This window comes from Argopecten irradians, chromosome 13 (genome assembly GCF_041381155.1).
Source record: "Argopecten irradians isolate NY chromosome 13, Ai_NY, whole genome shotgun sequence".
Classification (NCBI taxonomy): Eukaryota; Metazoa; Mollusca; class Bivalvia; order Pectinida; family Pectinidae; genus Argopecten; species Argopecten irradians.
The window spans coordinates 6,356,897-6,375,321 of NC_091146.1; the positions used below are offsets into that span (position 1 = coordinate 6,356,897).

The 18,425-nt window shown below is 34.8% G+C and overlaps 2 protein-coding genes across 2 annotated transcripts in view; one reads left to right on the forward strand and one right to left on the reverse strand.

Annotated features, from left to right (window-relative positions):
* Window positions 1-2,054: 2,054 nt before the first annotated feature.
* On the reverse strand, window positions 2,055-11,119 carry LOC138306239 (prostasin-like). Its single transcript, XM_069246637.1, has 7 exons — window positions 10,989-11,119; window positions 10,147-10,340; window positions 9,541-9,629; window positions 6,429-6,517; window positions 5,985-6,250; window positions 3,203-3,357; window positions 2,055-2,300 (listed from the first exon to the last, which is right to left on the reverse strand). The coding sequence occupies exons 2-7, from the start codon at window positions 10,241-10,243 to the stop codon at window positions 2,139-2,141; spliced, it is 858 nt and encodes a 285-aa protein (XP_069102738.1). The 5' UTR covers window positions 10,244-10,340; window positions 10,989-11,119; the 3' UTR covers window positions 2,055-2,138.
* A 6,867-nt stretch (window positions 11,120-17,986) lies between these two features.
* The window catches only part of LOC138306455 (selenocysteine insertion sequence-binding protein 2-like), a 42,481-nt gene continuing 42,042 nt past the window's right edge, over window positions 17,987-18,425 (forward strand). The window contains 1 exon segment of the mRNA XM_069246916.1: window positions 17,987-18,119. Within this exon segment, the coding sequence (XP_069103017.1) occupies window positions 18,114-18,119 (6 nt within the window). The 5' untranslated portion in view covers window positions 17,987-18,113.

Sequence of the window (18,425 nt, forward strand, 5' to 3'; positions counted from 1 at the left end):
TGTGCAGCAGAACGCTACAATCAATTGGAAAATTGATAATATTTTGTCCACACGCTTGGAATGACTTGTTTGTAATGTATATACATATATATGTAATTTACAACCAACAGTTAACTTCTTTATTAATACTTTGAATTATTTCACTTGTAAAGTTTCTTTGTTATAATCCACAAAACTAGTTAGTACGTTTGTCTCCCTCCCATTGAACCCTTCAACGAATCATATCACCCTTTATTGTATAGTGTCTTCTGATTCTTATTTTATTTTCTAAATCATGTGACAAAGATATACTTGGCCCTGTTTTCTCTATAATATTCATTTGATTTAATTTTTTTCTTTTTTTTCAATTACAGTTTTCATGAGTAACAAATTGTTTTACCTCGAATTTACATCTTAAATGTTTCTAAAAATGATTGACCATTGATCTTCAGAGCTATATCTCCAAATGGGATGTCAAGTAGAAGTCTAGATTGATCACATCTTTATACGGCAACTTGCAAACATTTGAGGATCTATTTTAAATCACAAAAATTCTTTGAAACTTCAACTAGACCAAAACTTCATCAGAGCAGATCCGTGAGTGATAAATCTATGTATGGTTTAGGAAAAAACCGAAATAAAAATAAATAGATAAATAAAATCCTTCATCGAGTCTTTCAACCATTGGGACAGCTGGTTTATCTTACAGTGTATAAGTGGTAAAGGTATGCCTGCCATGCCATTCCGTCAGTCTATTGCAGCAGAAACTATACATTTCCTCATCCATACAATGAAAAAGAATTCTGAAACGACCACTAATTGGCTTCATACAGTCAGGAGCATGCATGCAGTGTGTTGTGTGTGTGAAGCGCGTGCTGCATGTTTTAGGAGACTGTGATGTTCTTTGCTGTGTCATTTTGTATATGAAGTGTTATCGCGCCGAGGATACCAAACAAGGACACCCCACCCAATCGCATTATACTTACAACAAGAAACCAGTCTATTAATGTGGTCCCTTAATGCTAAGCGCTAAGCAGGAGCAGAAACTACCACATTTACAGACTAGGTTGTGTCTCGGCCAGTGGACAGAACTCAGAGCCTTCATCACAGGGGCGAACGCTCAACTCAAGGCCACGTGTGAGGCGGCATCAATGAAGTAAAGGATAAAGCCAGTGAGGAAGACAAAAAAGATAAGATCCTGGCGCTTTTTATGATTATTCCGTAGGGGCAGCTCGTACAATTCTTACACAAATATGCTAAATCCATGCATTATGTGATTACATGAGTTAGCTCATAATATTATTAGGTTTAATACCATTTTAGTTTTATTATTTATTCAGACATAAAATTAAAAGCAGAGTGCCCTTGACATGGTTTCCTAAAGGGACATTCCTTTTCTACATTCTCTCATAAATAATAGTCATACCCAATTTTTTGATATAATTTTCTAAGTATTTTGTCTATGTTTTTCTGCGTCTTAATACAACATTTTGTTTTGTTAAAGTAATTTATATAATAAAACTGATGATTTTTGCTGAGATTATTCACACTTAAAGTAATATTGTTATTTTCCAAAATGTAGTTTTGAAAAGACTTAAAATGATACTTCTATTTTTAGCACAATAATCAATATTTTGGACATAGAACAAGTGAATTAAAGTTTCGTCGTTCATTTTACAAAATGTGAATAGACTGTGATTTATTCATTTGTTGATTAATTTTGTTATTCTTTCCTGAAGAGAATTTGTATCATTCCATTACGGGTTATATGTCTGTATTTAAAACAGTTTGATTGCAAAAATGTAACTTGTATAGTGAACAATAGACAGAATTGAAAACAAAACCAATATATAACCGAAAATGTTTTTTTGTCGTAATCAACCCTAAGCTGATATGATATTGTTTCTGTGAGCTTAAGAAGAAAAAATAACATTTTAAATATTTGTCTTTTTGACCCAAGTGACATTGAATGAAGCTCAAGGCCATTCTTTTGAACAAACTTGATCACCCTTCATATCAGTATGCTTCAGTCATCTTTAAATATATATTCGATATGAATACATAACTAAAAAAACTTATATATAATATTATTATTTTAATATTAGAACATAACAAATAATATGCCACTGTTTTAATAACGACACCAGGAAGCCAGTGATTTAATGGGAGTTTTTCGTTTGTTGGATCCAGGAAATGAAGGATGAGACTCGTGTGTAAACACCCGGGGTACGGGCATCCCCACAACCATACCCCCAGGATACGACTCCGGCCAACTTGTACACGCCGTTATGTTTACAAACCAGTGGGCCGCCAGAATCACCCTACAACAAAACAAAAATCATATAAATCATTGATGCGTGGGTTGGTTAAAACGTTAACATTACATTGCAGTTTGAAATATAACGATCACGTGTGCTAAAATACTGTAGTTAAAGGCCTACTACCTTTCCGGTGCAGGTTTGTGTTTGTAATGGGATGTAAAACTAGATTGATGATTTTGTTGGTTCGCAAACTTCATTATCTTACCGTTACTACTACAGTTGTAATCACGTTGTAAACAATTTAATTACAATAATTAAAATGTTAATTTCCATAACGCGGGTCGTCTCCCCGCCTTTGTCCTAAATACCGCGTGGTATCACTGCGCAACACGACAATACAGCACAATGAAAATACTCTTTAACATGAATTATACAGGGCATCATTTGTTTGGTGTTGAAACTTAATCTTTATCACCATGTTTTCTTATGTTATCAGTGTTTTAAAGAGTCGGACTTCTAATTTTTGTTTCGGAAATGTATTGGGTCTTAAAATGTGACTCACTAGTTTTAGAAAAAAAATGATGGTTTTGGAGGGCAAAAAAAGGACACAAACTATGCATGCAAAATCCTTTATCATTCAAGTCAACTACCTCCATTTAGGAAAAAAAGTTATAAATCTAAGCATGTTTAATTCGTGCCAATTTATCTGTTGTGGTATACTTCTGCAAAACTGCTTTTGTTTGTTTGAGTAAATGTACGTCCTATCAACAGCTATGGTCATGTAAGGACGGTCTCCCATGTATGCGGTGTGTAGCGTGTTTGTAGGGCGAGGTGCGTGTTCTGGGAGACTGCGCTATATTCGAGTTACGTCTTCTTGTATAGTGGTCCCATGCAACAAACCCCATCCGGCCACCTTATATACTGACAACGGGCAAACCAGTCGTCCTACTCCCTTCACATACCTGACAAGCATCCTTGCCACCTGCGGTAAACCCTGCGCAGATGTTTCCGGAGTAGACGCTATTACGTCCGAGGAAGTATTCACACTGACTGTTTGTTATAATGGGAACATTGACCTTCTCTAGGTACCTAGTCAATGGTGCACGGCCGTGCTCGTCTGAAAATTAAAAATGTTTTTTTTTTATTCGTATTTTGAGTTGATCCAGAATTTCAAAGTTTTAAAAGTTCGTATAGTATAGTAATAAACACTTTCTAATGTCAATAAAATTGGACTTGTTCCCTCATTTTAACGATGGTGAAAGACGACTTAATTGTGTATCATCTACCTTCTCTCCACTCTGAATTATTGTTTTCTGCCTTTTATCTTCTTCACACTTAGATAGAGATAATCATAATCAATTCGTTTAACAGAGGCTCTATCAACCGATTGATGATAAGGAACTACATGTATATTCTTACAATATTGAAATCAAATTGGTCTTTCTGAACGTCGAACTGCCTGCCTTTTCGAGCTTTTTTGCCTTTTTAAAAAGGTCTTCGATTTTTGTTCGACCATTCATTCCAGAGTCGTAAAAAATTGCTGCTCCAGCCTTGATAGCTGAATGTTAAACCTGCTGTCACTATAATGCGGCCTGTCTGTGTGTTTTGACAACAGGTCATAAAACGAACTAAAACAGATCACCAAACCCATGAACAATATGCATTCAAGCGATGCTATGTATAAAATGGACTTTGTATTTTGCCCAAACCATATGAATTCTAACAAGACGCATTGACGGTCACCTGAGTGCTGCATTGCAAAGTTGGTTCAAATCTATGAAAATTATTTTCGAATTAAAATAAACTTTAAAATTGAAATTTCGTATTCGAATTTTTATTTTTTGTTTTTCATTTGATAGTTAGTGAATTATGTTGCCAAACCTTATGCTTAAAATTCAAATTTGCTTTGCTAACGTTAAACAACAAAAGCAAACTAGAAGTCAGTCAGTGTCTGTGATTTTATAAATTTCACTTTTTAATCTATGGAGATTATTTGGTTCCATCAAACCTGTGAATTCAGAAGAAGATTTTTGAAATTTTAGCCATTTTGACCCATTTTGGCCCAGCCTCTCTGGTCCCTGGGGGTCAGCCAGGACCAATATGGATATGGTGTTAAAATGCTATTTGAGGCTAATAATTCTAACCCAGTTTGACTCATTTCCTATTACAACTAAGCAAATAAAGTTCATAAATGTGTTTTTCCTATATAGACTATAGTAAACTTGACCCCCTCCCCAGGTGGAAACATGAGACCCCAGGGTCATATAATTCACAATTTTTGTAAAGGACCTTTCCATCTATGAAGAGTATTTGATTCTACCAGTTCCAGTATTTCAGAAGAAGATTTTTGAAGTTTTAGATTATTTGACCCCTTTTGGCCCCACCCCTAAGGCCCCTGGGAGTCAGTCATGGAAAATTTGTTAATAGGATTCAATGGCCATTTCATAGGGATAATTCTGACAACATTTGACTTATTTCCTTTTACAACTGACCAAATAACGCTCAAAAATGTGTTTTCCCTATATAAACTATAGTAAACTTAAACCCCTCCCCAAGGAGAAACCTGAGACCCCAGGGTCATATAATTCACAATTTTTGTAAAGGACCTTTAGACCTTTCTATTTGTGAAGAGTATTTGATTCCATCACATCTGTGAGTGGAGAAGAAGATTTTTGAAATTATAGTCAATTTTACCCCTTTTGGCCCCTCCCACAGCCCCCAGGGGGTTGAGGACCATATATTTCACAATTTTGATTGGCCTTATGCCTTAGAAGGTTTGTGCAAAATTTCATTGAATTTGTTTCAGCGGTTTTTGAGAAGAAATCGAAAATGTAAATTGTTTACGGACATACGACGCACGACGACGGACAAAAGGCGATTAGAATAGGTCACTTGAGACTTCGTCTCAGGTGACCTAATAAATGCGGACGGTTACTAGTTTTTATAACTTGTCCTTTAAACGTAATTTAAAAAGGTAGCAATCCTATACGCGATTGTCCATTTCTTAATGCTATCTCACAAAACACAAAACAACACTCTGCCAGGTCTAAGTGTACTTACAATTGACAAACCAGACGCTTTATACTCTTTTAATGTTAAGTGCTTATAAAGAGCAGAAACTACCGTTTATGGAACATAAAGTGAATCGACAGGGGCAGTCTTCACAAAGGATGATATTCCAAGGCCAAAACAGAGGCAATTGAGACATTAGGAAGAAAAGAGTCATAACAAAAAAGAACGATAACGTTTGAATTGTTTTTGCCGCCTGGTGCAATCATGCAAAGTAAAAAATGTAGACACTGTTATCCTTTAGGATCTGTGGGTATAGTAAAGATGTATCCTTGTATGGGTTACCACTGATCAGCTGGTGGTGATATAAAGACGTTTGTGTAAATAATACAACCATTCACGATGAAGAATTTGTAAGATACACTTCATATGCTCTCACTACACGACATATAGTTAGATCACGGTACAGATTTCCTTACGTAGCACATATTGAATACTAGATTCTCATTAGTAAAGATATCCACCATTCTTCTTTGTAATGTCATTTATTATAATGTCGATTTTGGAAAACGAAAGTTGAAAGTTTTGAAAGTTAGGCAAACTTGAAATATACACAATTTAAGATTATAAAACGTAATAAGTGACGCCCTCAAAACAATAGAATGAACAATGGAGCAGACATGATATCAAAAATTAAAAAAAAAACTGAAAAAAACCCCAATGAAAACAATTTACCGTAATAAGTGGCACCCCATCCAGTAACTGTACATGTATCGCTGTCGAAGTTCTCATTGGTGTTTGGTAGACATGCAGCTCTGATATAGTTTCCTGACAAGTCGACAGGGGAGGATAACTTCATCATGGCGATGTCGTTGTGGTTAGTCCTGGAGTTGTAGCCGGTGTGGACCACCACACTGGACACATGATGGATACTGGAGGAGTATACGTGGTGCTGGTCGTGCATGCCAACTCCCACAGTCCAGCCATGTCTTGTTGATAAACTGTACAAAATTTGAAAAAACGGAGACAAATACACATCTCTGTCGAAAATTTTACGCACACTCATACGGTAGACCGTATAAGTTCAATTAAAATCGCCCTGAGAAAGTCATTGTACATGAAAACGCGATATTAGATCGGCACAAATTAAGTTTACAGCAACGTCATGGAATATCTTACTCTTCGAAACAATGAGCAGCCGTGACGACCCACTGAGAATCTACCAGGGTTCCTCCACACAAGTGTTGGTTATTATACCTCACAGATACCTGTAATAGATAAACTAAAATGTCATAAACAATGGTTACAAGTGATGGTAAAAAACTCGGGGTGAATGCCATAAACAATTGTTAAAAGTGATAGTTAAAACCTCGGAGGGAATGTCATAAACAATGGTTACAAGTGATGGCTACAAAGTCGGGGTGAATGTCATAAACTATGGTTTCAAGTGATGGCTACAAAGTCGTGGTGAATGTCATAAATAATGGTTACAAGTGTTGGCTACAAAGTCGTGGTGAATGTCATAAACAATGGTTACAAGTGATGGTTACAAAGTCGTGGTGAATGTCATAAATAATGGTTACAAGTGATGGCTACAAAGTCGTGGTGAATGTCATAAACAATGGTTACAAGTGATGGTTACAAAGTCGTGGTGAATGTCATAAACAATGGTTAAAAGTGATGGCTACAAAGTCGTGGTGAATGTCATAAACAATGGTTACAAGTGATGGCTACAAAGTCGTGGTGAATGTCATAAACAATGGTTACAAGTGATGGTTACAAATTATTCGGGGTGAAAGTTGCAAGTCCAAATGCTACACAGTGTCCGTGCGTTCTAATTGCGGATTCGTACCAGTTGTATCGATACGAATATGCAAATGAAAAGCGCCGGTTACCAACAGAACTGTGGCGGTACAAGTGATCCGTTTTCAGAAGCGTACCACCTTTTTCCAAGATGGCAGACTCGAGATTTTTCATTTTTTATCGAAATGTTTTCTTTGTTGAAAATAAGACAGAGAATATTTATATATCCGATTAAATCACATGGATTATTTATTTCAATATATGCCGAGACTATAAAAGTTTTATATCATTTTATTGTTAACGCAGAAAATCCTTTTTTTATTGTGCGAAGCGTATCTTTCATATGGGTGTCGCCATCTTGGGAAAATCCAAACGCGTTCCATTAGGCGATGCCGTATCAATTTAGTACAACTGTCCTTTTTATAGTAGTATCTCACTGAAGCATACTGTCAGAGATACCGGAACGCACGCCTAACCCTGTCACTTAATACTAAATATGGGCGAACCAGTCGTCCCACTCCCTTAAATGAAGATCTTCTACATGGTACTAGTCGTCCCACTCCCTTAAATGAAGATCTTCTACATGGTACTAGAAATTATTAAAACTACTCAGGTTAAATGTAATTGAAAAAAAGTGTTTAATATCAAACATGCCATAATTTTCCATGCTAATCTACTTCAATACAATAAGAGATGTACGCCACGTTACAGTTCGTGACCCAAATGTCACAATGGTCAGAGATCGAGGACATACACTGCCCCACATATGATCTGTATATGGGAGACACTCTATAGTGTCCTTATCAGAGTCCGTGTAGTCCAACAAATACTGATAAACGTCCAAGTAGTGTCATACATGTATTTTACATTCTATTTTTCAAACCTTCCATTTCCAGACACTTTTAAGACAAAATTTAATAAACGGCGAACGTGTATTATATTGTAAAGTAAGTTTTTCAACCATTCATTAACGTACAGATACATTTGAGACATATACTAATGAACGTCTATTTTTTATCATAATTTGAATTTTATTTTCAAACTTTCATTCTCATGAATTCTACAGCACCCACTGATATAATGAGTACCTCAATTACCATTTCACACCCTATTTACCGACACTTCATAAAAACACATCAGACTACTTAAAGCATTTAACAATTTCTAACTACTTTTCCAAGGTGCTAAGGACGATTACTGGTGGAGATTATTTGGGTTTTTCTCTCAGAATTTGCTGAAGACGAGGGAAAGTAATTACAATCTTTAGTTTTAAATAATTTTCATATAAAAAAACTGATTCAGAGATTTTTTTTATTCCAGACCATATTATAAATAGTGCAAAATTTGTGATGTCCCCATTTCATATAAGCAAATGACCGTTTAGAAAGCCCATAGTTATGCTTTATCTAGGCAATTTGTGTGATGTTATCTGTGTGTCAGTGCAGTCGTCCTAGATATACAAGACATGCGAATCACACCTTCTGCCAACATTGCATGTTCTAAAGATATCTTATACTTTTCTTTCATTTTTTCTGTACCTTAGTATCTTAAAATCATTAAAAATGCATAATGTATGAAGGCGATCCCATCTTTTAATTCACTTAGTTTTTAATGTGATATAATTAAACTTTATTGATATCCATGGACACTGCATGGCATTGCCCTCAGTACATAATCAATTTATTACTTTCTAGTTCTACATAACTTTTAAGACATTTTCAGCTATGCCTTTTTGATAAAACAGAGAACTTTATTGATTTAGTTTGATTTATTATGTATAACGTCCTATTAACAGCCAAGGCCATTTAATAGTGGCATTTTCTGTGCACAAAGTGTTGCTGTGTTGTGGATGTTGGTATGATTTGGAAAGCTGCGGTATATTCATTTTATGTCTCAATCTAATTGTAGAACTTTTGAGTTAGCTGAAAGAAACCTAAATATATAACGTCTGAAGTTCTAATGCGTATATGAATGTCTCTGTTTTGAGACTCCAGTAAGTGGAACTCGTTCCCATCGACAGTACTAGTCCGCTAAACCTGCCTAATATATATTTTTGTCCTATACATTAGGCAAAATAGAATTAGTTGAGGAAAAAACGTCTAATAATATAGGCAGGTTTAGCGACCTTTGAAAAAGCTACCTCACTGAAACATGACGTTTGAGACACCGAAAAGCACAATACACATGGTCACAGTATACTGATAGCGGGCAAACCAGTCGTCCCACACCCTGTTCACATCCTCACAGGGGCGAACTATCAAGAGAAGACCAAACGTGAGACAGTATCAAGAGAGTCGGTAGGAAGAGGAAAGTCAGTTAGAAAGAAGACAATCTGATTAAAATACAGATCCTTAGAACCACTCTGTTCAATTTGTATTTTAATCAGATTGAGAAGAGGCTAGCAGATAGATCCCAAATGAAGTTGTTTTCTGAGAAGCAATTCCAGTGTCCTTTCTGCAGTAAAATAGCAATGCATTTATAACCTTACCTGCCAGGGGAATTCGCCATGACTGGCTACACTGCCACCCACAATCTTGTTTGTGTGGGTAGAACCGACATTACTGGTGCCACAATGAGCTACAATGTAAAATATCATAACCTGTAACCCAGCTTTCTTTACCGATCGAAGTATATTCGTGAAGGTATATCTGTGAATGAATATAGGCCTACTGGATTAATATCTAAAAGTTAAATCCATTTTAACAACTGAAGTTAATCCCCGCTAAATTGCGGAATTAACGGTTGTAGAATAACAGTTGTTTGCAATGTATAAGAATACTTTTTTTCTGTGTCTTTTTTATTGTACTTAAAAATCAGTCAATTGTATTTTACGACTCATCTATTTCTTATTTATTATTCTTAAATATTTTGTGTACGTCTATAACATTGATCCAATATAATCAAATTCAGCCGCACGAATAATTTCATGAAAGTGTGAGATTGTCTATTTAATTCCTTAAAAATATCATTATCTTTGTAAGTAAAACATGATTGGTGTAAATGTTGCAATATCTATTACAAAGAGATACAGCACGAACATAATGCAGTCACCCAATTAGATCGACCACGAGAAGAAACCTAAATGGAAACTTACCGACATTCATTCCATGAGCGGTTCCAGACGATGATCCGCCTGTACTTCCGCCGGTACTTCCGGTATGGGACCCATGAGAAGTGTCTATACAACACATCTCCAGGAATCCACAGCCTTACTAAGGGAATAGCTCTCTCCGGCATTACAGCCCCGATACAGACTTTCACAGTGGCCATTGAGGGAAGTCGTACATACTGAAATAATACTATCTGGTTAAGTACTGATAAACTTATGTCAATGATTTTGACAAAAAAGTCCGCTTTTTGCTAGTTTGTTTCGAGAAATCTGGACCAGGACAACAAACGGTGGATATCTCCGGCATATAGTGTACCCAATATGTAAAAAATTCAATTGTCTCTGGGATTCTATATGCTTGTAAACTATTCAGGTGTGATACAGGAAAAACGCAAACGTCATCTGATTGTAAGGTTTTACACAAAAGAACCAGCATTTTAGTCAGATTAAACAAAAATATTCTGTCCCTATTGTTCCTCATTTATAAACTCGGCATCGTTGTAAATCTAATATGTATACATCTGTATGTCTTAATTCACTTTACGTTTCTTACCTCAAGAACAGTTTTCTTTCTTAAGTAATGTTTGACAACATAATGTTTTTACTCAGAAGCATCCCATTCAGTCTTTCAATGTTATATGAAGGGAAACACCAACACATACACACCACAATTAGTGTATGCTTTGACTATAACTTTATATTGTTTGCAGTCATTGATGAAATATTGACCGAATCTTAAAATCAAACATTATTCGTATATGTAGGATATAATTATGTAATATTAAAGAATTAAAGTAAAGCATAGTTGTTTTTTTTAAATATCTGACCTGAGCCAAATGCACCGCTGGCAGTAGAAAGCAGAAACAACGCCGAAAAAAGCGGACCCGACATTGTCTGCGATAACGTAAGAAGTGACATGGCTCCTTGTTGAACACCGCTGCGTCATCTGGGCTTGCTTGGGAATTCACAGATGGTACAACATATGTCAAATACGTCATTTTAAAATTAGATTACGATATACAGATTACTATCCTCATTCCTTTCCCTTAAATCCGTTGGGGGAGGGTCGAATAATTGGAATAAAGACTTCTGGACGGATTATGGTCAAAACCATCTTTAGGGAGAATAAAAACTGACTTAATTTAAGGCATGACGTGTATTTTTGTTGTTTACTGATGTGTAAACTGCATTTGTTTGATAGATTTTTCAACATGACGCACGTTTGGAAGAATTAAAAAATACAGAAACAATAGGCCAAACCTAGATCTGATGCGCATCAATACTACTTGCGGAAGTCAGTGTTCCGTGTATGTCTTCTTGCTCGACAACCGACTGCGTTGACACAATTGTAAACAATTTGATTAAGGTTATATAGCAAAGAAAAACGGAAATGTAAATATAGATAAGTGAATGGTGGATGTATTTGACGAATCTGGCAGCAGAGAGAACTAAAAGTGAAAATAAAGAATACATTTAAAGATGCTCCACGGCCGACAAATGGTATTTTTTCACTATCAAAAACAGGAGAAGACGATTTAGTATTTTTCTTCAGTTACAAAAGTTACTTTCTTTACACCATTACCGAAATTGAACAGTATGAGCTTCTAATTTTAGTTAAATGTAAGTTAAAAATATGAAAAATTATTAATTGCATCCCGAAAAAAATCAGGGGCACTATATCCTATATGGAATGAAGTACTGAATGCGCATGCACCAAAGGCAAAATAAATCATTTCATATTATTTTTTGTGTTAATTAGACATATATATACACGATAATACACCGATTATTATTCAAATAATGAATATCATTCATAATTATAATTACTTCGTCAGTGATATACGAAGTATAAGGATATACACGATAGTTAAATGAAGGATTGTACATTATATTATGTCCTACAGGTAGGGGAGTGAGAATTGTACCTTCTGTCCTTTGGTTGAGCGCTTTCCCTGTGAGGAAGGCTCTTGTTTCTGTTCCTTGGTCGAGACATATCATAATCTATAAAAGTGGTTGATTCTGATCGCTCAGCTTATAGGGAGTGGGACGACTGGGTCGCCCGTTGTCAGTATAATGTGACTGGATGGGGTACCGGTGTGTGGCTTGGTGTCATGCTACAGTGCAGTGAAATGGCACTATAAAAATTGCAAGAATTCCACTATACAAGAAGACACAACACGACGATACGGCAGTCTCCCAAAACATGCACCTCACATTTCATACACTACAGGCAACACACCACATAATGGGAGGCCGTCCTAAATGACACTGACTATTAAAAGGACGCTAACATAAATCAAACCAAACTGTGTATATTAAATTGTACAACCGATTACTATTTTAGATATAGTATCGCTAATTATTGTAGTACAACGATGCCTTAATATGGAAATTTAATTTAAAGATTTAAGTTAAAGTAAGCTATATATAACTTGATAATATGATTGGCCAATGTGAATATATCTTCAGGCAGTTGATTCAGGATCATCAACTAAGAATTAAGTCTATATATGAAGTTAGTTCATATCTAGGAAGTTGTTATTCAATTATTGCCTGACATCATTTTAGGGAATCGTGATCTTTACGCCATTCCTGCTTCCTGGTATCGAATTTCAATATATAATAGACTCGAGATATTCTTTAAAGACACTCCATAGACAACATACACAACAGACACTCCGGACACAACACACACTACAGACATCACACTTCACACCAGGACACCTCTGAAGATACCAACACAAGGAATAATGGAAATTAATTGTATGAACATGTATTTTAGTAGACGGAGAAATATTAGTGTAGTTCCCGTCAGGATGTATAGGACTATACAGTCCTTTATCAACTGTACTAAGTATGCATATGGAAACAAATAAAAAAACCATGGAAAGAAGACAACGCCTTCATCGTAATTATTCATCAACCACAACTACCAAAAATACATCATCAACAATAAACCTTTATATAGTTACATTACATTATTTGTTATTCATTACTCTTTTATTATCTAAAATCAATATCTAAATCATGAAACAAACTGGATATTGTTATGTTAATTATCTGAATCAAAATATGTAGGCCTATAAAACAGAAATCTGACAATACCGACCAACTGTGGCTCCCCGTGACATCCATCCTCGATCACTTACGATCTCTACACCCCTGGACTATCTCATAGTAAAACTGGAGGCAACAGAACAGAACAGGTAATTTAGTCATTTGATGTGCATCAAAAGAGCCGTATAACGGTACACTGTGGTTGACTGTGCATTTGTGGCTTTGATGTAAGGCGTCGCTCTCTCTGTAGTCTCCAAAGGAAATCTTTGCTAGCCTGTGATTGGTCCATAGGTGTAGAGATCGTAAGTGATCGGAACCCCTAGAGTATCGAGGATGCGTGACATCCTGTTTAGACAAGTTACACTCTTTTTTCATTTAAAAAAAATGTATTCAATAGACATGTAAATAACAACTTTTTCCTTTCACAGAAGGGCTCTCACACCGATTTCCAATTATTATAAATTGATTATTCTAATTTTGAACACAAACTTTCACTTTCTATTACAGATATATTTATCATGTAAAAATTATCACATCTCTACCATTCACATCCGTTACATATGATTGATTTAATTAATTTTATCAATTTACAATCTATGCATGATACATGTATATCTGTATTCGGTAATAGTCAATATTTTTTTTATCTAAACGTGCATGTCTTTAATCAGAAACTTTGAAGGACAATCGTTGACAAAATGGTTTATCGTCTCAGACATTGGTCTATCACAAGTACGGCAGTTTTTGAGTCGTTCATCAGAATATATAGCATTTTTCAAATCTTGTACGAAAAGCATGATATAGGTTTTGTACTTCTCGTGAACATCCTTACACAAAGTCCGCATCGCTGATCATTCTTTTTATCAACGACTTTGTTTGACAGGATCTCAGCGCATTATCAGTTGTTATATTCTTGATATACCGAATAAGGTCAAATTTCTATTTCAGTTAACATTTACTTCGTGATAAGAAACAAAATAAAATTACCGAGTAAAATTGTGTATCTCAATACCTAATTGCGTCGTAAAAAGAACATTTAATGAACCCGAAATGACTATTCGAATAAAAAAATCGAAATGTGTATCTCTTTATACTAAAAATTAGATGTTATGCTACATCAATGTACAGTGAAACCTCACTTTACGACCACCTAAAAATTACGATCATCCCGCTATTATGGGCACTCTTTTCAGTCCTGACTTTTTTCTCTATATATGTCTTTGTATTGGTCGATTCACTATTAGAAATATAATTTTCTATAAAGTCTCATTTTTTTCTAAATTGACAAAAAATATTCATTTGTTCCCAAGTTTATTATCTGTTTTTAATGTTTTTTTAATTGCACAGCATTGTGTCATATACGATATTGATAATTTGTAGAAATTGACCAAATACGAAAGTTTTCACCTAGGAATTGTACACTTACCGGTTTCCGATATTTCCGAAATTTTAACTATTGTCGCTTACCATTGTCTAGTTTGTGTAGGTGTACAATAACTCGAAGTTATTGTGTGTGTGTGTGTGTGTGTGTGTGTGTGGGGGGGGGGCATTGGAATATACATTTGAAAATAAATAATATTGTTTTCCAAATTAATTATCAATCGCAAGCAAAGTTCTAGTATTTGCTTGAAGTTTCTTAAAAGAAAAGAAACTTCCAACTGTTTTATCTTTAGATAACAACTTTACCGGCTCCATCTTTTCTGAAATTTTCACCATCTTTTGTTGACATTAATATAGTCCAAATAATTACAGAACTGTTTTGTTGTACAATAACCGGAAGTGGGTGTAACACTTCGGTGAAAATTTTATACTGCTAAAAATAGGCCTCCAAATTTGGGTCAAGAGGAGTCAAGTGTTAAGTCAAGAGTCAAGAAGTTTTATTTAGAGTCGCATACACGAGGAACATAATAACATTAGCACTGTAGTGCTATTCTTGCGACAAACATATGTAAAAATATCACAGTACAAACAGGTAAAATATATATAGACAGGCAACAATTTAACTATAATAAGCATGCTATAGATACATGATATTTAGTTGGAAACAGCTATCACAATTTAGCAGAAATAAGAAAATTTAATTTAAAGGTAATAACTTAATAATTACACCTGTATGTCACACAAATGTTACACAAATAGGTTAAGACACTGAAATGTAACTGTTCCGATATTGCTATCCGATGCCAGTGGCGTAGTGCCCGTGCATGCTTGCATGCTGAAGCATGCAAAAATAATCTGACTTACATTTTTGAACAGTCAGAAGAAACACATTTGAATACACGTCACGCTGCAGAATATTAATTATGTATAAATACATATATGCCCAACTGTATGCCTAACATAACTTTGTGCACATTTGAAAGACTTGAAGATTAGCCATTCTGGAAATTTATTAGAATAGTCTATATATTTCCGGTTACCAAGTTGTTAAATATGTTTGAATTTTGTCGTTGTTAAATATTAGACTTAAACTAAAGAAGAATTTCTTCACCCAAATCCCTCAAGCAATTGTGGATTTTGAATCGGGAAACACTTACGAATACCAAAATAAACAACATCGCATGAAAAGTTAGAAATATTCTAAAAACATATAATTATCTTAAAGATGACAGCAAAACAACTTAATTAAAGCAATTGCAACATGTTCTTGGCCTTAGAAACGAAAAAGTGAATTAATCAATTTTGGTTCACTTCCCGCCCCATTAAAACGCGTGTTAATCCGTGATTTCCGGTGTCACGAAATAGTTGACTTTTATTTTTGTCGAATATGAACAGATTTTTGATTTAGAAAAGAATTTTTGTTGTTGTAATTGTTAGAAATAGAACAGAATAAGTAGAAAAATAGGTCATTAGTACAATATTTTTTTTGTATTGAAGTGGTCGAGGACTGGTCCCTTCTTATGCAATTTTTCACCATTTTGACAGTGGTCTTTGACTCGCTGTCATAAACAAACCAACACTTAAACTTAATTTTAATTTTGTTTAATATATTCTCCGTAAGTTTTTCATCAGTTAAAATAACACAAAATTCTCCCATTACTTACTAATTTAATATTTACAGCCAAATCTGTGTTTTTTGTTCGAGCACACCCCCAGGCATGCATGCCTATCCAGACCTAGCTACGTCGCTGTAATGTAGCAAAGTGTAAAAATTTACAGGATATACACTACCATAGTCTGAATTAAAGATAAATATTGAACTCATAGGTAGAAAATAATAAGCTAAAATAAGATTTATAAAAGTAAATTTTAAAAGGAACCTAGGGGTCCATTTTTTTGTATGAAGAGTCTGTAAAAATTATATTTAATTTTTCAAGCCACGTATTCAGTCAAAATTTACAGAAATGTGTACTTTTGAGAATATAATATCGCTTTGAGAAATTTATTATGAATTTGATATAAACTGTAGTTTTGGATAAAAAAAAAAGGTACCCTTGTGTACACCTTGGGAGGGCAACATGAAATCATCCCTAGTACAGGCCCTTGGGACCTTTTGAATTTTAAAGGTATCTTACAGGTTCTCTGTCATAGTACTATCAAATGCACCTGGTTTTTGTCAAATTGGTTCGTGGGCAGAGTTCAATGGTATCTGTAACAGGTAATTTTATTAAAACTTTCAAATGTTTCAATTTTGGTCCTAGTCAAAGATGTAGAAAATAAAGAATAAGGATGACAACACGTGTATAAAGAATATATTACATATGAATAGACTGTAAGAAACTCCAGATATTTCAACGAAGAACTAGAGCAGCGTTCACATGAGATGATTAGAGCAGTAATTTTGTACCGTAGTCTAATCAGATGTGAACTTAGCGAATGCTCTTACTTGACATCCCTCCCTCCCAACCAGCCGTAATATTTTTTCTTATACGAAACATGTATTGCATGACAGTGGTAGAGCTCATTTACGTAGAAATAAACATTGCCCAACGTTCACCTTACGTTTTAAGAAGGGAGGTAACTCGCTCAGAAAATATCACAGTGTTGAGTGGAATAGAATTAAAGTACTGTAAAGTTGTCATTATAACGATACTGTTTTGAAGAGATGTAACGAAGTGCAATTGCCATAAATCGAAACCCACTCTATTTGTTACCACGTCTGCCATTATAGGACAATGATATCTTTGAATATTAACTACATTTTAATATACAAAGGCTGATTGAGGACACACAAATAAATATTATACTAAGTCGTTATAACGAGATACTAAGTCGTTATAGCGAGATAACTATAAATGCAAGTCGTTATAACGTGCTACTAAGTCGTTATAACGAGATAACTATAAATGTAAGTCGTTATAACGAGCTACTAATTTATAAGTCGTTATAACGAGATAAAAACATTTATTGCGTGTCCTTAACCAGCCATCGTATAAATAAGAGATATACATATACTAAATATTTCAAGTACAAGAACACCCTTTTTAACACTAATATATGGTTGGTTAAAAAAAATGCTGGAATATCGGAGGTCAAACAAGGTCCATACATGTAACATACATTGTGTTACATGTAGAAACATATATAACAGCTCGTGATTTTAAATGATGCCTATAGATAGCCTTCGGTTGTGTAATAATGAAACGGATATATTTCAAACAAATTTTAAATAGACTTATATTATTTAATTGTGTATCTTTCAGTCCTTTATTTTTTTCTCACGATCACTGTCTAAAAATAGTCCATTACCATGAGCACGTGGTTGTGTTTACAACGCTTGTCACATGGTACAGTGAGGTCACGCCCCCTTACACATACAACTTCCGGTAAAATGGCCGATGAGAAATATGCTTTTTTGCAGGAGTAAATACGTCAACATGATGAAATTGGAGACATTGATGCCATGAGGAATACTATTGTGGCAAATTAGCGACTTCTATCGACGCTTTGACATAATGAATGTAAGTTTTGGTGTCACAGGTGATCGGATATCTCATAAAACATTCCGTATTTGTTGAAACAAGTCGTTTGTTATTCTGCGGTGAAAATGTTGCAGACTTGTTGAACATAGGCCTATTACGTAAGTCAATAAATAGGACAATTAGGTTGTGTAATTTTTCTCGATTTTTCCTCAAACAATCAGTCTTACAGCTTGTTAAATTGTTAAACCGAGCGCTACTAATGCTAACTAAAATTAGGTTATTTTACAATCATAAGCTTGCGTTCTAATTTCTAACTTTAAAGCCACAGATAGCTTACAGTAGGGT

Coding starts and splice junctions, on each gene's coding strand:
- LOC138306239 (XM_069246637.1), bottom strand. CDS start 10,243: ATGTGTTGTATAGACACTTCTCATGGGTCCCATACCGGAAGTACCGGC. Junction 9,630..10,146: donor CGCTCATGGAATGAATGTCG/GTAAGTTTCCAT, acceptor TTTACATTGTAG/CTCATTGTGGCACCAGTAAT. Junction 6,518..9,540: donor ATGGCGAATTCCCCTGGCAG/GTAAGGTTATAA, acceptor TATCTATTACAG/GTATCTGTGAGGTATAATAA.